Raw genomic sequence first — 24,557 nt, 5'->3', positions numbered from 1 at the left:
ATTGATATGTTATTGTGTCATCATCATTATCACAGTCACACGTCTATTCGCGGTATTCGGCCTTGCGCATCGTCATTCAGCCAGAACCAGGTAAGTACACTAGCGAGCAATGAAACAGTTCCAGCGACAATAGCACCAAATTACTCCTAAACGGAAAAGGCTTGGTTAATGACGTCGTCTGCAACATTGAAGTACATTGAACAGCGCATCAGAATAACCAACTAAAAAAGAAAATATTTGACAACCTAAATTATTAACTGTACTACCACAAAAAACTTTAAACACTGTTTTACAAGTGTTTAAAACGATATTTGACAGATTTTTTTGGCGTTTGACAGCGCTAAACACCTGTTAAATACTGTCAAAGTTTTTGTGGTAAGGCCCATTGACAAAGGAATAAAGAGAGGAAAAAATGCGCCTACCTAAACTTTGGTTTCAATTAAAATGGCGGCTTTTTTCTTGAAAAATGTAAACAAACAAATTGTTTGACAGCTGAAGTACCTTGTGTTTGGATGTCAATCAAAATGGCGACCGGTCGCAATGTTGTAATTTTAGGCAAAGACAAAACTACTGTTGTCCTTTTTTACGTAGGATAACACCAATAAGTTAAAAAGAGACGACGATATATTTTTAAGTACCGATTTTTATGCCAGGTCCTCTCTTTATTCCTTTGTCATTGGGTAAGGCCCTACATGTTCAAAAAAATTATGGGTCACTTGGTGATGACATGTTGTAAGTGGAACTTATTCATAGCACGCGAGTGAATTTTATAAGTATGTACCTACTTACCAAAAAGTAACTTGAGAAATGGGGTTCGCCTTTTCCCTCGGGTTCTGCTCTCTGACCGTGTCAAAGTATCCTGGATCCATTTTTAAAGCTTAAAATATACTCCTAAATACTATTTAAAGAGGTAGTTTCTTCCTTTGAACTCTGTAATACCGCTTGGCTAGGTACGGTTGCATTTGGTGAGCTATTTAAGTACTTTTGTTCGGATTAAGTAGCACCCATCTCGTATCTGAAACAAAAACTAGGTTTTATTACATTTACTCGTATAACTGGCTTATCTTAGGTGTGAAGATAAACTTAAGATTAACCAGAAGCGGTAGCAGGCCCAGAATTAACGCGCATTACAAAGAAAATTCAGATTAGAATCCTGTGATGCGATAGTGATAGTCTATCGATATTATCGTGTGAGATGTCCCGCATTCTTATAATTATTATATACTACTAGCAGTTCCCGCGAGCTTCGCTTCGTCTTAAAAAGTTTTTCCGTGGGAATTCCGGGATAAAAAGTAGCCTATGTTCTTTGTATATATGTATACCAAATTTCATTCAAATCCATTCAGTAGTTTTGGCGTGAAAGAGTAACAGACAGACACAGTTACTTTCGCATTTATAATTAACCGACTTCAAAAAAAGGAGGAGGTTCTCAATTCGTCGGCATCTTTTTATTAGTTAGGATTGTGTTGTGACTTGTAATTGTAACCCTGAAAATCACTATTCAGTTAAGCTATTGATAGGACTATCGATGGTTACAAGCTACAAATAACTACCTTATAAATATTGTCCAGATCGATAGTATAGAAGGATGTTATTATTTTTGATATAACTATTTGATAAAAAAATATATTTCACAATTAGTCAAAAGAAAAAAAAAAGATTCTGCTGGTACAAAAAAAATCCAACAATGTTTTTTTTATAAGAATATTGCCTATAAACTAATCTTTCTTCAATGACATTTTTTTTGGGAATTCTAGGGATTATCTAGATAAATCTAGTATCTTCATTTCAAGGTTGTGAATCAGACATTACTATAGACTCTAGGTCATGTGTTCGGCAGTATTTGTCTCATAATTTTAAATACTCGGTTGCAAGTTAATAAAAAGGATAGTTAATATGGTCATGGTGGGTTTGAATCCTGCAATGTAATAAATTAATTCTTTATAAATAAAAAACAAATTATTTTTTTTACAATTATACCACGTACTCTTACGGTGAAGGAAAACATCGTGAGGAAACCTGCACATTGATTCTAGATTCTTCTAAACTACCCCGTCCCCACTGCTGGGGCTCGAGTCTCCTTCCAGTGAACGAAGGGTTTAGGCCTAGTCCACCACGCTGGCCTAGTGCGGAAGCAAGCTTGTGCTGAGAGAGTTGCCGGGTAAGTGGGCAACCTGACTGTCAGTTATTTTCAAACTGCCCCAAGGCCTCTGATTAGGCTTAACGACTGCTGCCGAAACAGCAACCGATAGATGTGTACCCTAGTAATTAAAAGGCGATATGGCTAGCGACCTATCACGTGAGTACAGCGAAAAGCGGATGACGCAGCGAGTCACCTGTGACTACCCCTTCGGACATTACAGTCGGGAGCAAATGACGTCGATAAACTAATTAAGTAAAGGTATACTTAATAAATCCATTAAACTCTGGCTAAAACATTGGTGGAGTTCCCCTTTCCGCCCCCAACACTTATTTTCCCGGCTGTAAACAAATAAATAAAGTTTTGGAAAAACAAGGTGCAATATTCATTATATTCTCAAGCACTCTGTCAGTGTTTGTCTTACCTTCCGACTGATAAATCTCTATTTACTTTACAAGAAACTAAACAAGGTGGACTTTATCAGTGATCTACACTCCAATATTGACATAAATTAGTTGTATTTATATAAATGTGTCATTACTATTAATATAACGTTTGTATAAAGAACAGTGGGGTTACCACTCGTCGCTCGCTTGTCAAATCTGATTTATGTTATAATTTACAAACTCATAGCACCTCTCTTTGTCGCTCGCTAGTTAATCACATCAAACTCTTGTTTTCATGTGTTCAGCAAAGAGTTAATAATGACACGTTTTCATACTTGACTTGAACCCGCAAGTCTAAACACAGATATCTGCAGTATCTGATCACTAACAACACGAATGAATAGTATAGGTACAGTCAGCATGCCAAGTTAAAGTATTTAACCCCCGACAAAAAGAGAGGTTATAAGTTTGCACGTGTCTGTGTGTGTCTGTCCGTGACAGCGTAATTTTCCAACGGCCGAACCGATTTACGATTTGTTTTTATTTGGGTCATAGGTATTGTTGTTACGAATGTTCTTAAGGCCGTTCAAAAGTTATGATTCTTTTAGTGTTGAATGTCTGGGGTTTTTATTGTTTGTTAGGTTATTACATTTTTACTTTTGTAAAGTGTAAAATAGTGTAGTTATACATGTGTTTACAAGTTTTAGATCCTTAGTTTTCATAAAAATTCATATCTCGAGATTCAAACGGCTTACGGACATGAAATAAAATGCTTTTATCCTTAAAAAGTCATCTCTATCGAATAAAAATATGCAAAACTGCTAAAAAGTTACATAAAATAAGTAACAAGCACATAATTTAGTTTTTTTGAAACAAAAAACAGCAAAAAATTACATTTACTTGAATAACTTTGAAAATCGCCCCCCTTTGATGGTATTTTTATGTATTTATTTAAAAGTATTTAAAATAAGCTAAACAATGATACCAAAACCGTATCTGTAATTATTGAAGTTCAAAACACAACTAACCTAGCGCCGCAGCTCAGGTAGCACAATCCATTGAGTGAAAGAGTTCTGATTGTAAATGAAATCAACTTACATGAGCTCCGTTAGGTGTGTTTTGAACTTCAATAATTCTTGACTGCCTCGACGTACAGATACGGTTTTGGTATCATTGTTTAGCTTATTTTAAATACTTTTTAATAAATACATAAAAATACCATCAAAGGGGGGCGATTTCAAAGTTATTCAAGTAAATGTAAAAAAAAACTGTTTTTTTTGTCAAAACTGTTAGATTAGGTGCTTTTAACTTATTTTATGTAACTTTTTAGCAGTTGTGGATATTTTTATTTGATAGAGATGACTTTTTGCGCATAAAAGCATTTTATTTCAGGTCCGTAAGGCGTCTAAATCTCGAGATATGATTTTCTATGAAAAAGAAGAAAAATTTTAGTATCTAAACTTTAAAATGGCCGCCATTTCTAGAATATTGAGATTTGACCCCACATATGGGGGTTTTTTCTCGATGAAATTACTCGTAGTATCCCCCCTTAAAGTTTGTCGGGTATAATTATCGACATCCATTAAACGCTTATACTTTCGTCACGTCTGTCTCGCTTTTCGTAGGTATGTGGGTGACATTTTTTTAACTTAAATATTACTACTTTATTTGCCTACTTATTCCTTTCTTGTCATTGGTATTATTTGGAAAATTACGTCATAATTCACAACATGTGTTATTCTTTTGTTTCCAGTTGATCGACAATTCAACATACCTACCATGTGGATGGATACACAGTTAGGTAGTTAGGTATCCATTAGTGGAACTGCAAAAATTTTAAAATTGCATTTTACTTTTGATTTCTTTAACAAATAGTACAAATGCCAAACACATAATTATTACATAGTTGCAATAAATAAATATACCTATAATATATCAATAAAATCTGAACGGTTCAACAACAGTCGATTGTCCCACCAATAAAACGATACGTCACTTAGTCACGTACGGACTAGGCCTAAACCCTTCCTTCATTGGAAGGAGACCCGTGCCCCAGCAGTTAGGACGTAATGGGTCATGATGATGATGATAATGACTTAATCACGTGACAATCGACTGTTGATGAACCGTTCAGAATCTGTCAATTTAGTATCTGAGATTAAAAAAACAGACTTTAGGCATATTATTATACTTTAAAAAAAACAATAACAGGTTTTGTAGCTTAAAAAGTTAATGATAATCACCTACTTTTGATTTCTTTAGGTTTCATTATATTTTTTGTTGCTGTCAAATGGGAATATTAATTTTGACAACTTTAATTTATTTATAACTAGCTGTTCCCGCTAGCTTCGCTTCGCTTTGAAAAGTTTTCCCGTGGGAATTCCAGGATAAAAAGTAGGTATAGCCTATAGGCTATACGTTCTTTCTCAGGGTCTAGACCATATGCGTACCAAATTTCATTTAAATCTGTTCAGTAGTTTTGGCGTGAAAGAGTAACAGACAGACAGACACAGTTACTTTCGCATTTATAGTATTAGTTAGGATTAGGATGTTGATGACATGAAATAAATTTATGTTTTTCTGCGACTTTCCTTGCTGACGATACCCACTTGTGATAGACAGTGATTATGATTGGGGTCAATGACACGCAATTGTCTGTTTAATGTACTCTCGAAACATCGGTGTTTGTTAAACAAGAACAGATATATTATGTACAGTACAGTGTCTCATGGCATGGAAAGAGATAGAAATTGCTGTTTATGCTATCAACGAATAAAAGATTGATTACCCATTTGAATAAATATTATGCAATATGATCTGCTCATGGGATGATTATAGTAATTACTTACGAGAGCTTATTCGATTGAGTTCGGGATTCGAACCCGCGACTCCAAGCTTCCAGGTTCACTATGATGTCATCATAATAGTGATGGATGACCACTGATGATTTAATGATCCATTCAGTTCGTGCCAAAAAAGTGGTATTGCATCATCAAATGATAGGTCTGTTTTTCTATATGTTTACAAAAACAGAAAATTTATATTTTAATGCTTTTTTAATTATTTAATTGTTCCGGAGGAGTTTTCAGGTGGCGAAATTGGATTTGGCATAACCATATTGCCAGCACAAACATTAAAAAAAACAGTATCAAACATATTTACACATACATCATCCTAACTAATCCTAACTAATCCTAACTAATCCTAACTAATCCTAACTAATATTATAAATGCGAAAGTAACTGTGTCTGTCTGTCTGTCTGTCTGTTACTCTTTCACGCCAAAACTACTGAACGGATTTGAATGAAATTTGGTATACATACGGTCTAGACCCGGGGAAAGAACATAGGCTACTTTTTATCCCGGAATTCCCACGGGAAAACTTTTTAAGGCGAAGCGAAACGCGCGGGAACAGTTAGTTTTATTATAAGTAGGTAGTTGCATTATAATTTAGGTATTAGGAACTACATAGTAAGCACTAGGTCAATTTGAGTCAATAATTATCATGCTATCTTCTAGACACGATGCAAAGTAGGTCATAATACTTTCGCTTTTAATCATAGTTAAATACTTAACAAGTATAAATTAATTAAAACGTCGTTTTTGTCCTTGGGGGTATTTTCGCTATTTATGTAAGTACTTACTACTAGGTACATAGGTAAGGTACGATGGCCTGCGCCTAAAAGTATACAGGCGGAGTTTTTAAAATAGCCATCTCAAGCTCACATGCTGCTCAAGCACATCAACATAAACACCACTGCTACACACATCACACACAACACTTCCCCGGATTTATAACAGATGTAGCTGGTCTCTTCATCGTCAGGGATCGCTATTATAAAAACTCCACCTGTATACTTTTAGGCGCAGGCCACCGTACATAATATTATACTGTACAAAACAATTAAGTACTCTTTATAAAAAAAAAGAAAAACAATAATACAAAAAGGCGGCCTTATTGCTGAAATGAAATGAAATGAAATGAAATGAAATGAAAACATTTATTTGCCTAATTGGTTTAGAAATGGGTTCCTGGCTCCCAAACTAGGATACCCTGTGCTATGGGTAGCCAGGCATCCTTCGTATACTCAGATGACGACAACAAGTAGTTAGGAACTATTTAAAATTTATAATTTACGTAGGTACATAATAAGTAAATATTTTAGAAAAAAAAAAATATTCTGTAGGTAGTTAGCAAGTAATCGAATACTTATATATAGTTAGTAGTATAGTTATAATAGGACTAGTTAACTGATTGCTATAAAAGTTTATAGCAATCAGTTAACCAGTAGGTTTTACAAATTATATTTATAGTGAGTTACTTATGATTAAGTTTAAACAACAAAAAATTTAGGGTAGGTAGTGAAATACTTGAATATTACGATCGATATGATAAGTGTTCAAGCAGCTAATGAATAAGGAACATTTTATGTGTTCCGTATCCTCATTACAATAAAGACCATTATTGAAGCAAACATCGTATGACTGTGGGTTAGGGTCGTGAAGTATATTTGTTACTTTTACAAGTGATCATGTCCAAGCTGTGAGAGTGTGCGTGATGGGTAAATGTATACAGTATATGTGGTGATTGCAGATTAATTTATGCTGTGTTAGTTAGGTAAATTATGTTGTGATAGGAAAGCAGTGTATTTCAGTAAGTGTTATGTATTTGGAGTTTAGATAGGTATTGATTGGTGTCTAGTGTTTGAGTTGTACTTTTTGTTTTTTTTTATTTGTTTGAAATTTAGGTAAGTTGTTAAATTTGGTATTTAATTATATATATTTTTATGTGGAATTTAGGTAAGCAGGTTTTAGTATTTTAGTTGTAATTTTTATTTTATTTTTTTAATTTTGGTAAGTAAGTATTTGATAGTATTGTTTTAATTTTTATTTATTTAGTATTCCTTATAGAATGTCTTCGGTGTCATCGTAGTTCATTTGCAGTAGCCATTCAGTTAAGATTTTTTTACATTTATAGGAATTTAAGTTGACAAAGTTAAGTATTTTGTTAATTTTAGTATACAAGATGGGCCCTTTGAAATTGTAAAAATGACTTGCAAACTTTGTCTTAATTACAGGTACGTGCCAGCGGTCATGCCTCGTGGGCCGAATAGGTACTATGCGGGTTACTACTGAGTTTTTATGGAATCTTAAGCTTTGCTTAAGCTTGCTTATAGCATAAGCATCTCTATCAGTACCTACGAGTATGAAATTTATTTACGGTCAGTAGGTAGGTATCAGCATCCACTGCTGGACATAGGCCTCTCCCAAGGAGCACCACAACACTCGGTCCTGGGCCTTCCTCATCCAGCCACTACCCGCCACCCGCCTAAGGTCGTCAGTCCAGCGGGCAGGAGGGCATCCCACGCTGCGTTGATCATCATCATGACGATGATGATGTAGGTATTTAGAAACCTAGCGTAGCCAAATCATGAATGAAAAAAAAACGTCGCTAAATCTATACCGTGGCTAATTAACCAAGGTTACTGAAATCTAAAAAAAACTCACAATGACTGACAACAACTAACAATGACTAACATTGCTAAACTAAAACGGATTTATTACGCATCATCACATGCAGATTGCAGATACACAGGCAAATTGATCTTATAACATCCCTCTTTTTTTCGGCGGTTAAAAACAAAAGTAAGATTTAGGCAATGCACCTCTGCCTACCCCGCAAAGGAGTACATTAGTACAAGGTGTGTGTGTTTATTATTTATATTATTTAAGATTTAGGCTTAGATCTTCAGGCTTACATTATGCAAACCACTTTCCCTCGTCAGAACCGGTATTGTAATTCGAAAGGTCTTGTAAGTATCTAGACTAGGAGATACGAAGCTATAAAAAAATACAGCTAAGTTCCTTCTACTTGCGAACTTCGAGCTTCGAGCTTCGTACAAACAAAAAATGTAAGCTTTAGAGTCCGCAACACATTAGGTACATCATCATTATATTTTGTTACAGATAACACCGACTTACACTACAAAATTTCTACACCAAATTACGTAAATTATTTTTAACATTTCATTTAGAATTTGATCAAAATATTAACGTTTTTAGTTGGTCCATTTTATTCTATTCTATCCAGAAAGGCGGCGAAGCTCCTGTACCTGGCTCTCTCGAGTTTTTAGTTGGTAATATGATGTGCTTTGTACTTTAATATTGCAGACGGCGTTATTAAAATAGTCTTTTCCGTTTTGGATTTATTTGGTGCTTCTTCATTGCTCACGAGTGTATTTTATTACATACTAGCTGTTCCCGCGCGCTTCGCTTCGCCTTAAAAAGTTTTCCCGTGGGAATTCCGGAATAAAAAGTAGCCTATGTTCTTTCCCAGGGTCTAGACCGTATGTATACCAAATTTCATTCAAATCCGTTCAGTAGTTTTGGCGTGAAAGAGTAACAGACAGACAGACAGACACAGTTACTTTCGCATTTATAATATTAGTTAGGATCCAGCCACCCTGTCTAAGGGTGCTTACATAGAGAAACGGGATCCCTGTATCTACCTGTACCGGTAACCTGATTATGCGAAAGCGCTCATGAAATTTAAAAATCCGCGAAATGCTCCGTGAGTGAGCGCTTTCGCATAATCGGTACAGGTAGATACAGGGAACCCGATTCTCTATGTAAGCAGCCTAAGGTTGAGCGCGCCGCAGGGCGTCCCACGCTCCGCTTGCCAGTTCGTGGTCTCGACACGAGAACACCATCCCAACCCCACCATCATCATCGGTTCTTCGACATAATTATACTTCTGGCCTACTGTCACTTCGGCATATAGTTTCGACATGCATTTTCCTTATTGCATGGTTTACTCGGGTTTTACGGGAAATCCCCTAGCTACAGTACTTTGTATAGAAATCAGCATTGCCGACGCTGTTACTCCATACATATATATATGAAAGTCCCTTTGGTCCGATACGTAAGATACCTACCGATAGGTGGATGGACTCTTAAAAACCTTTAATATCCACTGATGACTTACCTACATTAAAATAATATTTATACTTACCTATTCATATACTACAGTTCTTTTAATTTGTATGTTTACTTTTTAATTTTTATAGTTAACAATCATCAACTCTCTTTTGTTGCCTGTACTTACCTACATCCTACATTTATCTCAACTAAACTGAAGGTCAACTGATATGTGCTGTGTGTAAAAAGCATTTACCACACAAGAACATATTCAACTGGTAATCTATAGTCTATAGGTGGACCAGTTTTCCTTCTACATAATGCAAACTTCTTTTATTTAACCTCCTTTTTAGGGTTCCGTAGCCAAAATGGCAAAAACGGAACCCTTATAGTTTCGTCATGTCCGTCTGTCCGTCTGTCCGTCTGTCACAGCCGATTTACTCGGAAACTATAAGTACTACAGTGATGAAATTTGATGGGAATATGTGTTGTATGAACCGCTACAAAAATATGACACTAAATAGTAAAAAAAAGAATTGGGGGTGGGGCCCCCCATACATGTAACTGAGGGATGAAATTTTTTTTTTCGATGTACATACCCGTGTGGGGTATCAATGGAAAGGTCTTTTAAAATGATATAAAGTTTTCTAAAAAACATTTTTCTTAAAGTGAACGGTTTTTGAGATATCAGCTCTCAAAGTCGTAAAAAGTATGTCCCCCCCCCTCTATTTTTATAACTACGGGGTATAAAATTCTAAAAAAAATAGAGGTGATGCATGCTAATTAACTCTTTCAACGATTTTTGGTTTGATCAAAGTATCTCTTATAGTTTTTGAGATAGGTTGATTTAACTGTAAATTATATTTGCTGCTACGGAACCCTTTGTGCGCGAGCCCGACTCGCACTTGGCCGGTTTTTTTACAAAAAAAATGTTCTGGTAACCTTTAACCTACTTAAAAACTAAATTATCAGAAATAGTTTTCAGTATTAAGTAATTTGTGAAAGTCTATTAATTTAAAGGTCAGTGTAGGAACTAGGCGCCTACCTAATTATGGTTAATAGCTGTTCCAGCGCGCTTCGCTTCGCCTTAAAAAGTTTTCCCGTGGGAATTCCGGGATAAAAAGTAGCCTATGTTCTTTCCCAGGGTCTAGACCATATGTATACCAAATTTCATTCAAATCCGTTCAGTAGTTTTGGCGTGAAAGAGTAACAGACAGACAGACACAGTTACTTTCGCATTTATAATATTAATAGTTAGGATTAGGATTAAGTATAGTATAATAAGCATGGGGAGGCTGTAGTAAAACTTAGAGATATAAAAAAATCTATAATAATTCAAAGAGAAAAGTTTGTAAGTAGTACCTAGTAGTTTCTAGTACTTTTATTTAAAGTCAATAATATGTGTATACCTTCCTCTTTTACTCCATAGGTCTTTCATTCACCCAAAGGTTGCCTGGAAGAGATCACTTTTAGCGATAAGGCCGCCTATTGTGCTTACTTGTTAATTAATTTATGTTGTGTGTTTTTTCAATAAAGTTATATTGTATTGTATTGTAAGTACAGACCTATGTAGTTATATTAGTTAAGTACTATTTCAATATTTTTTCTGAAATTTTGTATGTAGTGGTCAGGGGGATATCTACTCACATTTATGAAAAGTGTTGTTTTATTATATTATATGAACTTCAGCATTGTACTGATGAAGAAACCTCAAAAGACAAAATAGTTGTGACATAATTTGCATAAGGATATGGGAACTTTTACAAATAATATATAAATAGCTTCCTAGATCCAGGCATCCCAAACAAATCTATTTTTTTTACCTACCCTCTTGCTATGCTTAAATTAAGATCTCTGTGCTATGAAGATGATGCATACTTACATACTTAAATATCCCTAGTATAGATCCCTGTAGGGCATAGCAACATTTTTGTTAATCATAGGTACTTTCCTAAATGATTATATGTTTTTCTCCAAATACTTATGTTCATATACATATGAGCTGTAAGTTTTACACGAAACATATCTCACTGAAGTTGCTGAGCCAATTTGTGTGAGCTTTATTGAGTCGTGGCAACCTTCAGTAAAAAACTGTCTATAAATACATAGTAACATAGAAAAAAGCTTGGTAATGTTCTACGCAACGCAATTACACTACATGTATTTTTTTGTATAAATACAGTAGTAAAAAGTCGCTATTATGGTAGGTATTAATAAATTATTTGCTTACCAATTCATAAAAACACAGATATTTCCAGTCAGCTGATCAAAAGGTTTTAATTTGAATTGCTCACACTCAGTCACACACTTTCTGCATATGATAAACCAATTTATGAACGAAATAGGTATTTTTTTCAATAATTGAAGCCCGCTTTACGAATTAAATCAAGTAATATTACTTTGCTGAGAAAAATATTGACACGATCTTTTAAAAATAATTCGACAAACAGCTGTCACACAGCACAGCTGAAAATTGAATGAGATTGAGAATGAATGAGAAATTTAAATGAATGAACGAACATGACGTGAACATAGTGATGTACTTCAGTTGATGTGTCAAACTTGTCTATGGTAAAACTATACCAAGGCAAAAATACCCTTTATCTAATGAATAAGGGGGGTAGTATATTTATAAAAATAATGGGTTTCCGTCCTTACGCTATTTCTCGAAAACGGCTGAACCGATTTAGCTACCTAATTTTGGTCTTAAAATATTCGTGAAAGTCCAGGAAAGAGTAGGGTAGGGTAGGGTAGTAATAGATTTGCACAAAACTAAAGCTACCAGCTTAATATGAAGGTAAATAAAGGATCTTGATGGACTCATAGAAAGAGGGACAACAAAGTGATATTAAAAGGGTTTCTTTTTTACCTTCTACGGTACAATACGGTAAAATTAATAAAATAAAAACTGACTTAAATATTATTGAGAGACCGGTTTAATATTTATTGTGATAAATTTTGTGGATGAATATCAAACTGCCATATTATGTCACGTCCACGCAAAATTCGGGAAATGGAGGTTTTTGTTTTCTCTATTATTTAATGGTCATAGAACTTGCCCCGTGATTTAATCAGTTGACTTGTGACCTTAAGAATGTATTTTAATAAAAAAAACCCATTATAACACTCATAGAAAGGCGTAAAAGTTAATAAACAGTTTGGACTTATAGCAGTTTAATATGCCCATACAAGACTTATGCTGTTTTGATATGGGTCATTAAAGGACTTATAGTTGTTTGAAAAATACTAATATTATGGGCCGGACTCAGTAAGACTAATATAGTCTATATTCTATTAAATACAATGAAGTTAATCAACCAAAATTTATCGGTATAAAAGTACCTACCTACCGTATTATATTCTACCCGATACGGCCCTGTGTTTACTATGAAAATGCTTTGTGTTTGACACGTGGGTTGGAAAAAGGGGGTTTTAAACTTACTTCGCCATAGTTCAACATAGTTCAACATTTTCATTCATATTCGTTATAAAACACTGGTAGCACACACCACAGCCTCGAAAATCTCACCAAGTATGACGCCATGTTGAAAAAATTACGCTCTGTGATTGGCCGGAATGGACTTCTGAAAGTTTGTAATGCGAAACGGTTAGACTTAAAAGGATTTGAAAAAAACTTACTTTTTTAACGGCTTTTTTCTCATGGATGCCTTGCACTTATTGGAACTTGAAGGGCATAGACAAACTGACATTTTAACGGAGAACACGACCAAATCAAAAAGTCAATTTTTCGGGTAGGTGGACATATGCCAGTTTGATATTCATTCACTCTTACACCTTTGATACAAACTGAACCAAAAAAAACTAAACTCGCCAGTAAAAATATATCACAATACATGTCTTGAAAAAAAGTTTAGGTATGTAAAGAAATAAATTTTATTCACGAATTTTGTCTCCTTCTGAGCAAGGAACATAATAAGTACTTACTCCTTTAACGAGAAGCTGCTGGGTCCGTTTCGGCATACTATAATACCACTATAGCGACATGGACAATGGACATCCCTATTATGAAAAGTGAATGAATCAGTGCATGGACCATAGTTTATTACTTCTATGGCATGGACCATGGTCAGTCGAAATAAAACTCAGAATAATTATTCTATCGGAATAAAAGCTGTTTATACCCCATTCCACGGGGAAAGACATCTGATACAAACAAAAACTACCCTTCTTATTCGAATGAAAGGAATGAAATAAGGGTTCTGTCAGATGTCTTTCCCCGTGGAATGAGATTATAGTTCCTTGCTCTGACATAACCAAGTCTTTCAACGTACAAAAAAAAGTGAATTTATTCACCATCATCAGCCATAGAACAATCTGATGAGAAGTTCTGAAGATACTAAAGTAGGACGTTATTCTATGGTTTTTAGGTAATTTTCACTCCCATTCTCCCAGACAGAAGAATGCGAAATAAATAGTAGCTAAAGAAAGGTACTCAATAAAATACGGAAAGCAACATTATTTATGTTTATTTTGCTTAATTTATAAACGTACAAAAATATTCAATAGCCATAATTTCCTTGTCAAACAATGGTGAAAAATCACTCAACTTCTTTCAAACCAACTCCAGCAGAAGTGGAAGTTAACACTTTACATTAAAACTATTACACTCAAAACTCATAATTATAAGGAACGCAAAGAAAGAAACAATAAGAAAATGGACAATGAACTCAAGCTGCAATCGTAAATCGTAATACGTCTGTATATAATATACAGGCTGTTGTAAAAAGGGTATACTAATCCGGATAGGTTTCGGCTTAGTATACCCTGTTTGTAACACTCTGTATAATACCTTACTGCTTCCTGCTCCCTTTCGTAAAGTTTCTTTATTTACAGGAGTAATACATACGCAACAGTTATCGGAAATATATATAAAAAACTGACTACAATTCGTTCATTAGCCCGGCTTGTCATGTTTGAGTCGTCGCGTCGTATCATAATACATAAGAGTTTACATAACTTATAAAATTATAGCTAAATAAAACGTAATTAAATAATAGTTAAAATAAAACATAATTTGTGACATTTGTAACCACAAACAATGATAACAGTGTTATTTTTCCTCAGTGAATGATAATTTAGAGACATAATTCAACAGTAAAATATTTTTTCATGACTATTGTCACTTATTTTGAGCAGGCCAGCTGAAGGAATGAATTTATTTTTAGTGTCACCAATAAACAGTCAAAATTTACCTTATCTTAATTCTAAGGTTAAGCTTTAAATAAATGCAGATCTAACAAATTTAATTATCGTTCTAGTCAATGTTTAAAGTGTATCCTTTGTATCTGTCTTAAAGATCAGACCAATATTATCCGATAACGCCTGTTAATAAAGAAACAATATGTAAATGGCGGACAAACACTATCTAACTCTAATCGTAGGTAGGTATGTCTCAACCCATACTCCCACTTATGTAACACTGCCGCCATCTTAAAATCCTTTCTTTTTCACAGACGTTATACCTACAATTTCGCTCGAAAATAACCTAACCACAGACATATATGGCACTAGATGCCCCAAGTGTACGCGCGTGTCAAAGGTTAAACAAATGTTCAACTTTTGGCAAATTGGCTGGAGCATTATCAGTGTCAAAATTAATAATTCCTAGTAAAAAAGCACGCGTGGTTTTCATATAAATTACTGCATTTGTGGCATCTCGTCTCATATATGTCTATGCTCCTAAACCCCTAAGGCGTGTTCAGTATCGTACCATTGGGTACAAACGTGGTTTTCCCCGCCAAACTCGGGTCGATGTGGCTCAGAGACGCGCAGATCTGGACGAGCGGTTGGCGCGCGGACCGCGGCGTTTGACCGGGCGTTTTGTTGGTGGACAAGCGGTTGGAGCGCCGCACCGGAGTCACTGTGTAGGAGGGGTCCGGCTGGACGGATTGGCGACTGGAATTTAAGAGTAAAGAAATATTTTAGAAATTTTCATTAGCAGATGTAGCACGGGGCAGAAGACAGTGCAACACTTTTGTCACGTGTTGTTGTCGCGTCTTGCGCCCCATGGTAAGTGTACGGTGAGTTTCCAGCAGTTATTGTATTTTGTCAAGCAAATTAAGTCCGTAAATTATATACGAAAGAATAATAAGTAGTTGATTGTGAGTTTCACAAGGTACAGTTTTTTTTAAATATTTATCAAATAACTTTTTAGAATACATACAATTCACATCACAAAAATGTATGAAAAGATTGGCGTTTGTGACAGGATTGGCCAGTCCGATTAGCAGTGTGACGGCGACACTGATATCTAGCATTTCATAATAAAGTAAACCTTATCCATTTTACCAGATAAAGGATCAACTCACATCTTAGCCTGCTGCACGGCAAACCTAATAATGGTGCTTTTGAAGACATTCTTCACATCTATCAGCCTCGGGTTGACCGGCCGCTGCTTCTTCGCGCTGTGCGGGCTGATCTTCAGCTGCATGAACTTGTCTAGGAGCTGGTCTAGGTTCGCTTCCACTACTGAACGCTGTGGGGGGGAAATAGGAGGTTGGTAAATAAAAAGTTTACGTTTTTTGTAAGAAAATATTGGGTGTAGTAATACAGGGTGTAAAAAAAAAGGTGTAATGCCTGAGTATTTGTTTTAGTATTCCTTATTTGGTTCAGAAAACGTTGATTTAGATCAAACATCATCAGCCAGTAATTTTCCACTGGAATAGGGGTCGATATAGTCAGTGTGGCTCTCCCAAGGAGACGCAGGACAGGCAAACGCAGTGTGGGATGCCCTCCTGTTAGTTGGCCCAACGACCTTAGGGAGGGTAGCCGGTAGTGGCTGGATGAGGAAGGCCGAGAACCGAGTGTTGTGGCGGAGGAGAGGCCTATGTCCAGCAGTGGATGATTATTGGCTGATGATGATGATAATGAATTAGTATACAACAACTTGTAACAACAATTTGTTAACAAATTTAATAATATATTGGACTTAGTTCTTTCAAATGACCATGTTTTAGTTAACTCGTGCACTGATCCTCTGGTACCAGAAGACCCGTATCACCCGGCACTATATATTACTGTCACATTTGCAGATCTAGAACCACTCGTACCATGTAAGCGCTCTGTTTTCTGCTATAATCGTGCGGACTTCACGAAAATTAATAACGATATTACTAATATTGACTGGGACAATATTCTTAGTGTGGGCGCGGTTGACGAGGCTGTAAGCCAATTCTATAACAAAATATATGAGATTAAAATTAATAATATACCCCAACGTGATATAAAAACAAGCAAATATCCACCTTGGTACAATCAATCCATTATAAAAGTGATAAACGAAAAAATGAAATTTCACAGAAAGTTTAAAAAATACGGTAACTTAAGTGACAAACAGACCTTCGAGTTGCTAAGAGAAAGAGCTAAGCGTCTTGAAGGTGTATGTTACCATAATTACATTGCTCATATCGAAAGTTCCATTTCTTCAAACCCTCGAGCGTTTTGGTCTTTTATTAAGGGTAAACGCAAGGGATTTTCGTTTCCTTCGTCTATGAAGCGGGTTCCGCTCATCTGGCATAATCTTTATTGACCAAAACTCATTTCGCATAACACGTATGGTCTAAACTTTTTTGGCCGAACCATCACTTTGCCAAGACTTATGTGGCATAAGGCTCGTTTCGTCTAAAACTCTTTAGGCACAATCTTTAAACACCTAAGTTTCGTTTGCTCAAATTTATGTTCGTCTATACCTATGTATAATCTTGTTTCTCATAATGTTATCTTAATAAATAATATATTAAGTATGTAGTAAATGTACAAATTGTGGTATTTTTCTCCTACATCCCGAAAATCACGATATTGTATGATCAAAAAATCGAAAGTGAACGACCAATATAATTATTACAAACCCCATGAAATCAAAACCTAAAAATAGGTGCGACGACGAGCAAAGCGAGGAGGAGCGTGTTAGGTGCACATGTTCATCAAAACCAAAGCGGAGCGCAGCGAAGCGGAGCGGAGCGTTTTCCAAACAGCAGAAACAATACAAGGCACCAGTTTGCGCTATGTAGGGTGACGCTCCGTCAAAGTTAAAGCCAAACGAATATTATTACTTTGTATAAACCTAATAAACCTATGCCATAGCATTATTAGGCTATTCAAGATTTGGCCATACCATTATTTGGCTAAACAATGTTATGCGAAATAACTTTTTACTAAACGAGATTTATGCCATACGATTTTCGGCGTAACGAGACTATGACCAAACGTTACTATGCAATACGAGATTAGGCAAAAAAATCTTATGCCAAAAAAGGTAGAACCGTATGAAGCACCTAAATGTTTCATCTACGTCTGGACACGAAATTAGTAATATGTTCTCAGAATACTTTTATTCAACGTTCTTACAATCAAACCCTGGGTCCATTCAGGTCGATATAAACCTACAGCCTGATATTTCAGCTCCACTTGCTGATATTGCCTCAGTTGAGGTATCTGGTGATATGGTTTGTAAACTCCTTGAGTCTCTGGACCTTAACAAGTCAGCTGGCCCAGATAAACTTCCAGCGGTATTTCTCGCCAGCTGTTCTAAATCATTATCAGTCCCTTTATCAATTTTATTCAAACGGTCCTTGGCTGAGGGTGTGGTGCCGTCAATATGGAAGTCGGCTTTTATCAGTCCGATTCATAAGAATGGTCCAAAAAATATCATTGGGAATTATCGACCAATTTCCAAACTATGTCTTATTGCCAAGATATTTGAGCGAATTGTATATGACCAGGTTTATGCATCGCTGAAATTAACATTCAACTCACAGCAACATGGTTTTCTTAAGAAAAGATCAACAGTTTCCAACCTTATTATATTCAATGAGTTTATCACTTCACACATGGATAACGGCAATCAAATAGACGCCGTTTACACCGACTATAGTAAAGCGTTTGATCGCATAGATCATGAAATGCTGCTCAAAAAACTTCTATTAGCCGGAATTCGTGGTGATTTGTTTCGCTGGTTCAAATCTTACATATCTAATAGGACGCAATCGGTGGTTTTAAACGGTTATATGTCAACCTGGAAAAGCATTCCTTCTGGAGTACCGCAGGGATCGTTATTGGGTCCCCTCCTATTCATTATATTTATTAATGACATTGATGTCTGTTTTAATAATTCACAATTCCTCTTGTTTGCTGACGATATGAAGGTGTTCAGAGTGGTTAATAGTCCAGAGGACTCTGCTCTACTTCAGGATGATCTCAATAAACTTACTACCTACTGCAGAACGAACAGGTTGGATATCAATGTCTCTAAATGTTTCTCTATATCTTTTGGACGTAAACGCAGTATGTTTTCAAGTACATATATTATTAATAATCAGACTATTTCCAGCTGTAACGAGATAAGGGATTTGGGCGTTATTATGGACTCCAAATTGCTTTTTAATAACCACATAGATAAAATAGTAAAAAAAGCATATAAATTACTAGGATTTCTTATACGCTCCTGTAAAAATTTCAATTTAATGAAGTCTTTTAAAATTGTTTATTGCTCTCTTGTTCGAAGCAACTTGGAATACGCGTCGCAGGTGTGGAACCCACGTTATGGCGTTTACATTTCTAAAATTGAGTCCATTCAGAAAAAGTTTGTTAGATACCTATGTAACAAATTTAGAATTCCTAGGCGCAGCTATGAGTATCACTGCAATCAATTTCATCTTCTTCCTCTTGAAATCAGGCGTCAAGCAGCAGATATAACTTTCCTCACGAGAATAGCTCAGAATAATGTCGATTGTCCTGAATTACTTAAAAAAATCGATTTATTTGTCCCTGAGCGTCAACTACGTCACAAATCACTGTTGCATGTTCCACTCGTTCATACGAATTATAGGCAGAACTCGTTCCTTTTGAGAGCTTCGCGTTCTTTTAATGCACTTAGTATAGACTTTCCAGATTTAGACATTTTTTGCAGTAATGCTAGATCAATCTGCTATTATTTAACCAATAAGTTTAGTTCATCTATTTAAGACAACTTATTATGGCGTGCTGTTATTTATTAACTAGATATTATATGTCTCTGGCATCTGCATAATGAACACGTAGGCATAAGTATTTATATATTTTTTTCATTTAAGTTAATTGCATATTATAGGTACACTGTGAATAGTTATTTTGTTTTGTGTATAGCAACGTGTTTAGCTACTGCTACATTTAGGATTATTTTTTTGTAATAGGTATTCCATTGTTAATAAGTGAAAACTTGTAATTGGCTTTCAACTACATACTTTTAGCATCTTTCCATAAACTTTAGCTGTAAGTTTTCCTTTGAAAAATAAATAAATAAATAAATAAATAAATAAATACCTCAGTCCCATTAACGATGTCCTCCTCCCAACATCGTGCCTGTCAGACACGTGCAGACAAATTAATATTCTTCCATACTGTCACACGTGTACTGAAGCTAGAGTACTATACCTCAGTCCCATTAACAATGGCCTCCTCCCAACAGTGCAGCGAGTCGGGCAGGTTCCCCCGTCGCTCCTCCGTTGCTCCGCCCATCACAAGTATCGTACCCGTAGACTAAAGAAAGACTAATGTAGGTACTATACCTCAGTCCCATTAACAATAGCTTCCTCCCAACAGTGCAGTGAATCTGGCAGGTTCCCCCTTCGCTCCTCCAGAGCGGCGCGGCACTCCCAGTACGCGCCCAGCTCCGCCGCGGCCGGGAACCGAACCCGGATCGCCCGGAGCCAGCGCGCGCACTGCTCCCAGTCGAAACCCTGGGGTAAAGGAGGGTTAGCGATTAGAGTACAGACCTATGTTATGGAAATGAATTATTTGTATTTGAATGTGTATAATTGTGTATTGTGCATAACTATGTCTGCAAAGGAACTCAGAAACAACATTATATTCTTAATTCTAGTTGCCCTATATTTTATAAGAGAATAGAAGGTCGCGAGGATAAAGTGAGTCCATTATCATTTTGTCCATATGTCCATAAGTGCTTAACGGTCGTCATTTTGTTTTTCTTTAATGATCCACATGGTAAGAGGCAATGATTATGATTGTACTATTACAGAAGTTTTTGTTTCTAAAGCGGGATTTGGAAAATATGAGGAACCCTGATGACTTAATTGCGCTTTTTCACTGATGATGATTAGAATAGTGGCTAATGCTTACCTCCTTCAACAACTCCGCAAGGTCATTCAGGGCACCAACCAGCAGCTGATCTTCGTCTTGCCCAATCTCTTCAGATACCACCTCTTCTGAATCTAATGTGTCTTTTGTCTCATCAAACTCTGCAGTACTGACATAGCTTGCTCGTCTCCACTTATTATCATCCGTCTTGTTGTTCATCGCATCGCAGAACGAATCATTGTCACTGTCAGATTCCACAGCTATATTCTCCTTATTCTCATCGTCATAAGCCTTGAAGTCCTTAGCGGATTGTGTCAGATGGTGCAGACCAAAGCACTGTAAATGGTGGTACGAATCTATGGATTTCCCTCGCTTCTGAAGCCAGCTTTTTAGACGTGACTGTAGTTCGTCTGGTGTTGGTGTGTTGAAGTTCATGTAGACAGGTTTTTGGAATTTAACCTTCTTTCGTTCGCTCTTCACCGCTGATACCACTTTATCCTGGTTGACCGCTATGTCTTCGTCAATATCCTTCAAGTGGACTTTGCTCAGGTTCTCACTTGACGACCACTTGTGCATACAGTTAGGGAGCTCATTCTTAGATATGCGCTTGAAGTGTACGGCAGAAATGGACCTTCTGACCGGTAGTGTTACAGTTGATTTTGGCTCAAATACTGTGTGGCGTTTGTTGGAAATCAGTCCAGCATTGCGAACGATCTTGTCTCTGAATTTGCTGTCAGATTGAAGTTTTTGGATCTGGTCCGAATGTGGCTTTTCAACAGCCATTTTAGGCTTGTACAGGCGGTCAAATACGGATTCTGAATGACTGCTTTCTGTTGTTGTTTTTTGTGGAACTGGTGCCATAGATTTTCTTTGTCTAATCGCATTTTCAGTAACTTTAGCTGGTGCCATAGACTTCCTTAGTGGAATGGCGTTGCTATGAGGAATGATACTTTTTCTTGACAGTGGAATGGAACTCGTCTTTTTCGGTATGGTAGGGTTCAATTGAATTTTAGTATGAATTTCCACTTTTTTGGATGCAATAGCTTTTTCTCTCGCATTTTCAGCCACTTTGATTGGAGCCATAGATTTACGTTGAGCATTGCTCTGGGGCGCAACTGTGGCCTTTGTTGGCAATGGAATAGAATTTGTTTTTCTAATAATGGCTGGTATTGTTTTCTTTGGATTTTCTTCCTTTTTTGGTGCTGTTGTTTTGTTCTCTCTGGCAAGTTCGGACACTTTTGAAGGTGCCATTGATTTCCTTAATGGGATTAAATTAGTGTGCTGAACTGTGCTTTTAGTTGCTATTGGTATTGAGTTAGTTTTTCTTAGAATAGCTGGAGCTGGTTTAGATTTTTGTATAGGAAGCTCCTCCTTTTTATATTTTTGTAAATTCAGCTGCCTCAGCTGAAACAAACAGATTTGACAATAATATGAGATAAGGTTTCATAAAATAAAAAATGTAACATACACATCTTAGTAATTAAATTGAGGTCCCCTCTTCCAGCCGATCCCTACTGAGCGACCTCAGGACCTGAGGGTTGGGGGGTGTGGTAGATAGTCTTGACAGTCAACCTAAGACAGGTGCCAGCAGTGACTGGATGAGGAATGTTGAGGTGCTCCTGGGGTGAGCCCTATATCCAACAGTGGACGATTGCGGACTGATCATGATAACAATGTGATACTTATGCTAACTTGCACAGAGAAACTTAAGCTAATGTTGGCATTAAATCTACTTCTGCATTGCCAGTATGGACAGAAAAATACAGACATAGATTTAATACCGACATTAGCTTCAAGTTCCTTTCTGCATTTTATTCGTCTTTTACCTTCTCCAGTCGTGCTTTCTCCCTCGCAGCTCGCTCGTCTCTCAACACCTTCAGTTTCTCTTGCATGGCATCCATCTTCCACTGAAACAAGTTGAACATGGATTAATAATGTACATATGAGCTTTGTCTAAAGGAAAGCGTCCATCTATCGGCATCGTACGTATCGGACCAAACGGACGCTTACCTTAACGGTAATTTCACATGATGTCTTCAAAATTTAAAAGGGTTTTCAAACCTTCGAAACCGTTATTACTTTAGTGGAAACAAGTGCAATACCAAGGCGACTTCCCTCAATAAATAAGCGTGAATATTATCAATAACAATGGTTTGTTTTCAGCACTGTTTCAGTGAGGTAGGAAGGCGGGAAATACCGGTTAGCTTATTCAATATTTTAAGTTAATCAATTTACGTTTGTTAGTGTAAAAAAATACTATTCTGACAAGCAGTCTTCATCAACTGAAATGAAATGAAATTATTACTGGTATTAAATTAAATAATAATATGACTTACCAAATTATCCTGCGAAAAACTAAGCTGAAACAGAAAAATAAACAATTCAATAAAACAAACTTTGACCAACGATCAATTTTTAAATTCTGACATTTGCTTCTGACCATAGACAAAGAAAACTTGTTTTACGCCTGACTCACAATGAAGTAGTACTGAGTACAGTGGGCATCGTTGGTGGTAGAATGTAGTTTTTTTAGTCCTGGCAACACATGTTCATGGCTACCAACATTCAGCTTTCACATCACATTTTAAGTCGCACGTTGGCAACACTGCAGTTACTTTACCGAGGTCACGAGTGCGGTAGCCGGGTTGCGGTTTTAAAACAAATACAAGTCAGTGCAATATAGTAAATTAAGGATTTATCAACGATATTACAAACGGTAAGTGGTAGATCTTATTGTTAATAATATAATAGTTTGTTAATAGAACGGGCTGCAGCAATAAGACCCTAAAAATATGGTGCATCGGCATTGCAATAAAAAAAAAACTTGTCGAAGAGTGGTGCCGCGAAATCGTGAGATTTTGCAAACGGGTTTCTTTCTTACATCTTGTTATTATCAGCGTTAAAAATTTTATGTGCTGTGTCATGTGAAACGAAATGAAAGTATTTCAACTACCTAACCCAATTCACTTTCATAAAGATCAAACTTAACGATGATTTTCTTATTAGATTCTTTTTTTTACCAGTTATTAACAGATTTTTATTTTTTTATTAAAAAAATATTTGTTTTTAAAAATAAAAGAATTGCGGATTGCGGGTAGAATATTTTATAATTTTAAATTATCTCTTACCATAGTTCGATTAGTTCGCGTTGTTCTATGATGTCTAACCCATGTTGGTACCAAGGTACTTTACGGTGTAGGCAAATACCTACCTACCGCGTTTCAGTAGGTGTATCGCGAAGTCATTTTGTCGAACGCACGAGCGATTAGTGTCAACTTCATAATAAAAATTTGAAGTTAATTTCATTTACGTCATTATTTCACCTACTGAAGCGTAAGGATGTTTATAGTTTTATCAAAAAAAAAATACCTATATATTGTACAATGTTCAAGGGCTTACCTTTCTTTACTATGGAACGTGCCTTACACTAAATTATCACGTATGTGTTAACTCATCTTATACGTAGCTACGCCGCAGTCCATTCTTAATATATTTATGTACTTGCATAAATCTTAATATTCATTCAGAGAGAGAGAGAGAGAGAGATTCTATTTATTACTTACTTACCTAAAAAAAACCGGCCAAGTGCGAGTCGGGCTCGCGCACAAAGGGTTCCGTAGCAGCAAAATTACAGTTAAATCAACCTATCTCAAAAACTATAAGAGATACTTTGATCAAACCAAAAATCGTTGAAAGAGTTAATTAGCATGCATCACCTCTATTTTTTTTAGAATTTTATACCCCGTAGTAATAAGAAAAAGCGACCAGATAGATTGCGTAACATACTGTATCAAAAATCATTCAACTTGCCTAAGGTCAATAATGTGTATGGTCAAAGAACATGGATGTACTACTTGCCTAACGTGCTAAACGAACTGCCATTGGAGATGCAGAACATATTTGTGACTACTGATAAGTTTAGCAGTAAGATAAAAAACCATTTCATAGATAGTTATAAGCGTACTACATAACTTTATTTACTTTTTTTTCATTGTTCATGTTAAGTAGGTATACATATT

The 24,557-nt window shown here is 36.1% G+C and overlaps 3 protein-coding genes across 5 annotated transcripts in view; 1 reads left to right on the top strand and 2 right to left on the bottom strand.

The window, feature by feature from the left end:
- LOC105387880 (probable multidrug resistance-associated protein lethal(2)03659) overlaps nucleotides 1–11,931 on the bottom strand; it is a 42,223-nt gene extending 30,292 nt beyond the window's left edge. Inside the window, exons 1-2 of the mRNA XM_048632034.1 lie at nucleotides 11,675–11,931; nucleotides 790–1,015 (exon numbers count right to left, since the gene is read on the bottom strand). Of these exons, the coding sequence (XP_048487991.1) occupies nucleotides 790–869 (80 nt within the window). The 5' untranslated portion in view covers nucleotides 870–1,015; nucleotides 11,675–11,931. The remainder of the gene's footprint in view (nucleotides 1–789; nucleotides 1,016–11,674) is intronic.
- A 3,183-nt stretch (nucleotides 11,932–15,114) lies between these two features.
- Nucleotides 15,115–23,014, bottom strand: LOC105397166. Of its 2 annotated transcripts, XM_048631991.1 has the most exons (7): nucleotides 22,875–23,014; nucleotides 22,365–22,445; nucleotides 20,581–21,942; nucleotides 20,076–20,180; nucleotides 19,876–19,941; nucleotides 15,774–15,940; nucleotides 15,115–15,360 (listed from the first exon to the last, which is right to left on the bottom strand). In XM_048631991.1, the coding sequence occupies exons 2-7, from the start codon at nucleotides 22,437–22,439 to the stop codon at nucleotides 15,153–15,155; spliced, it is 1,983 nt and encodes a 660-aa protein (XP_048487948.1). In that variant the 5' UTR covers nucleotides 22,440–22,445; nucleotides 22,875–23,014; the 3' UTR covers nucleotides 15,115–15,152. The 2 variants fall into 2 exon arrangements, with proteins under 2 accessions (XP_048487948.1, XP_037977640.2); XM_038121712.2 differs by lacking the exon at nucleotides 19,876–19,941 and having other exon boundaries at nucleotides 20,010–20,180.
- Nucleotides 23,015–23,114: 100 nt separating this feature from the next.
- Nucleotides 23,115–24,557, top strand: part of LOC105387861 (juvenile hormone esterase) — a 35,213-nt gene continuing 33,770 nt past the window's right edge. Inside the window, exon 1 of one of the 2 annotated variants that reach the window (XM_038121711.2) lies at nucleotides 23,115–23,254. The gene's annotated coding sequence lies outside the window, so the exon portion shown is untranslated. The remainder of the gene's footprint in view (nucleotides 23,255–24,557) is intronic. The other variant, XM_038121709.2, reaches the window with a different exon arrangement.

Source organism: Plutella xylostella, chromosome 30, assembly GCF_932276165.1.
Source record: "Plutella xylostella chromosome 30, ilPluXylo3.1, whole genome shotgun sequence".
NCBI classification, from domain to species: domain Eukaryota; kingdom Metazoa; phylum Arthropoda; class Insecta; order Lepidoptera; family Plutellidae; genus Plutella; species Plutella xylostella.
The sequence above is the reverse complement of the archived record's forward strand: the minus strand, read 5'-3'. Positions and strand labels throughout refer to the sequence as shown.

What these genes read in the sequence shown, in the direction of transcription:
- LOC105397166 (XM_038121712.2), bottom strand. Translation starts at nt 22,439, where the DNA reads ATGGATGCCATGCAAGAGAAACTGAAGGTGTTGAGAGACGAGCGAGCT. An exon ending in CTATTGTTAATGGGACTGAG is followed by an intron (nt 15,941 to 20,009) that starts GTATAGTACCTA and finishes TCCCCCCCACAG; the next exon opens with CGTTCAGTAGTGGAAGCGAA. An exon ending in GCCGTGCAGCAGGCTAAGAT is followed by an intron (nt 15,361 to 15,773) that starts GTGAGTTGATCC and finishes CTTAAATTCCAG; the next exon opens with TCGCCAATCCGTCCAGCCGG.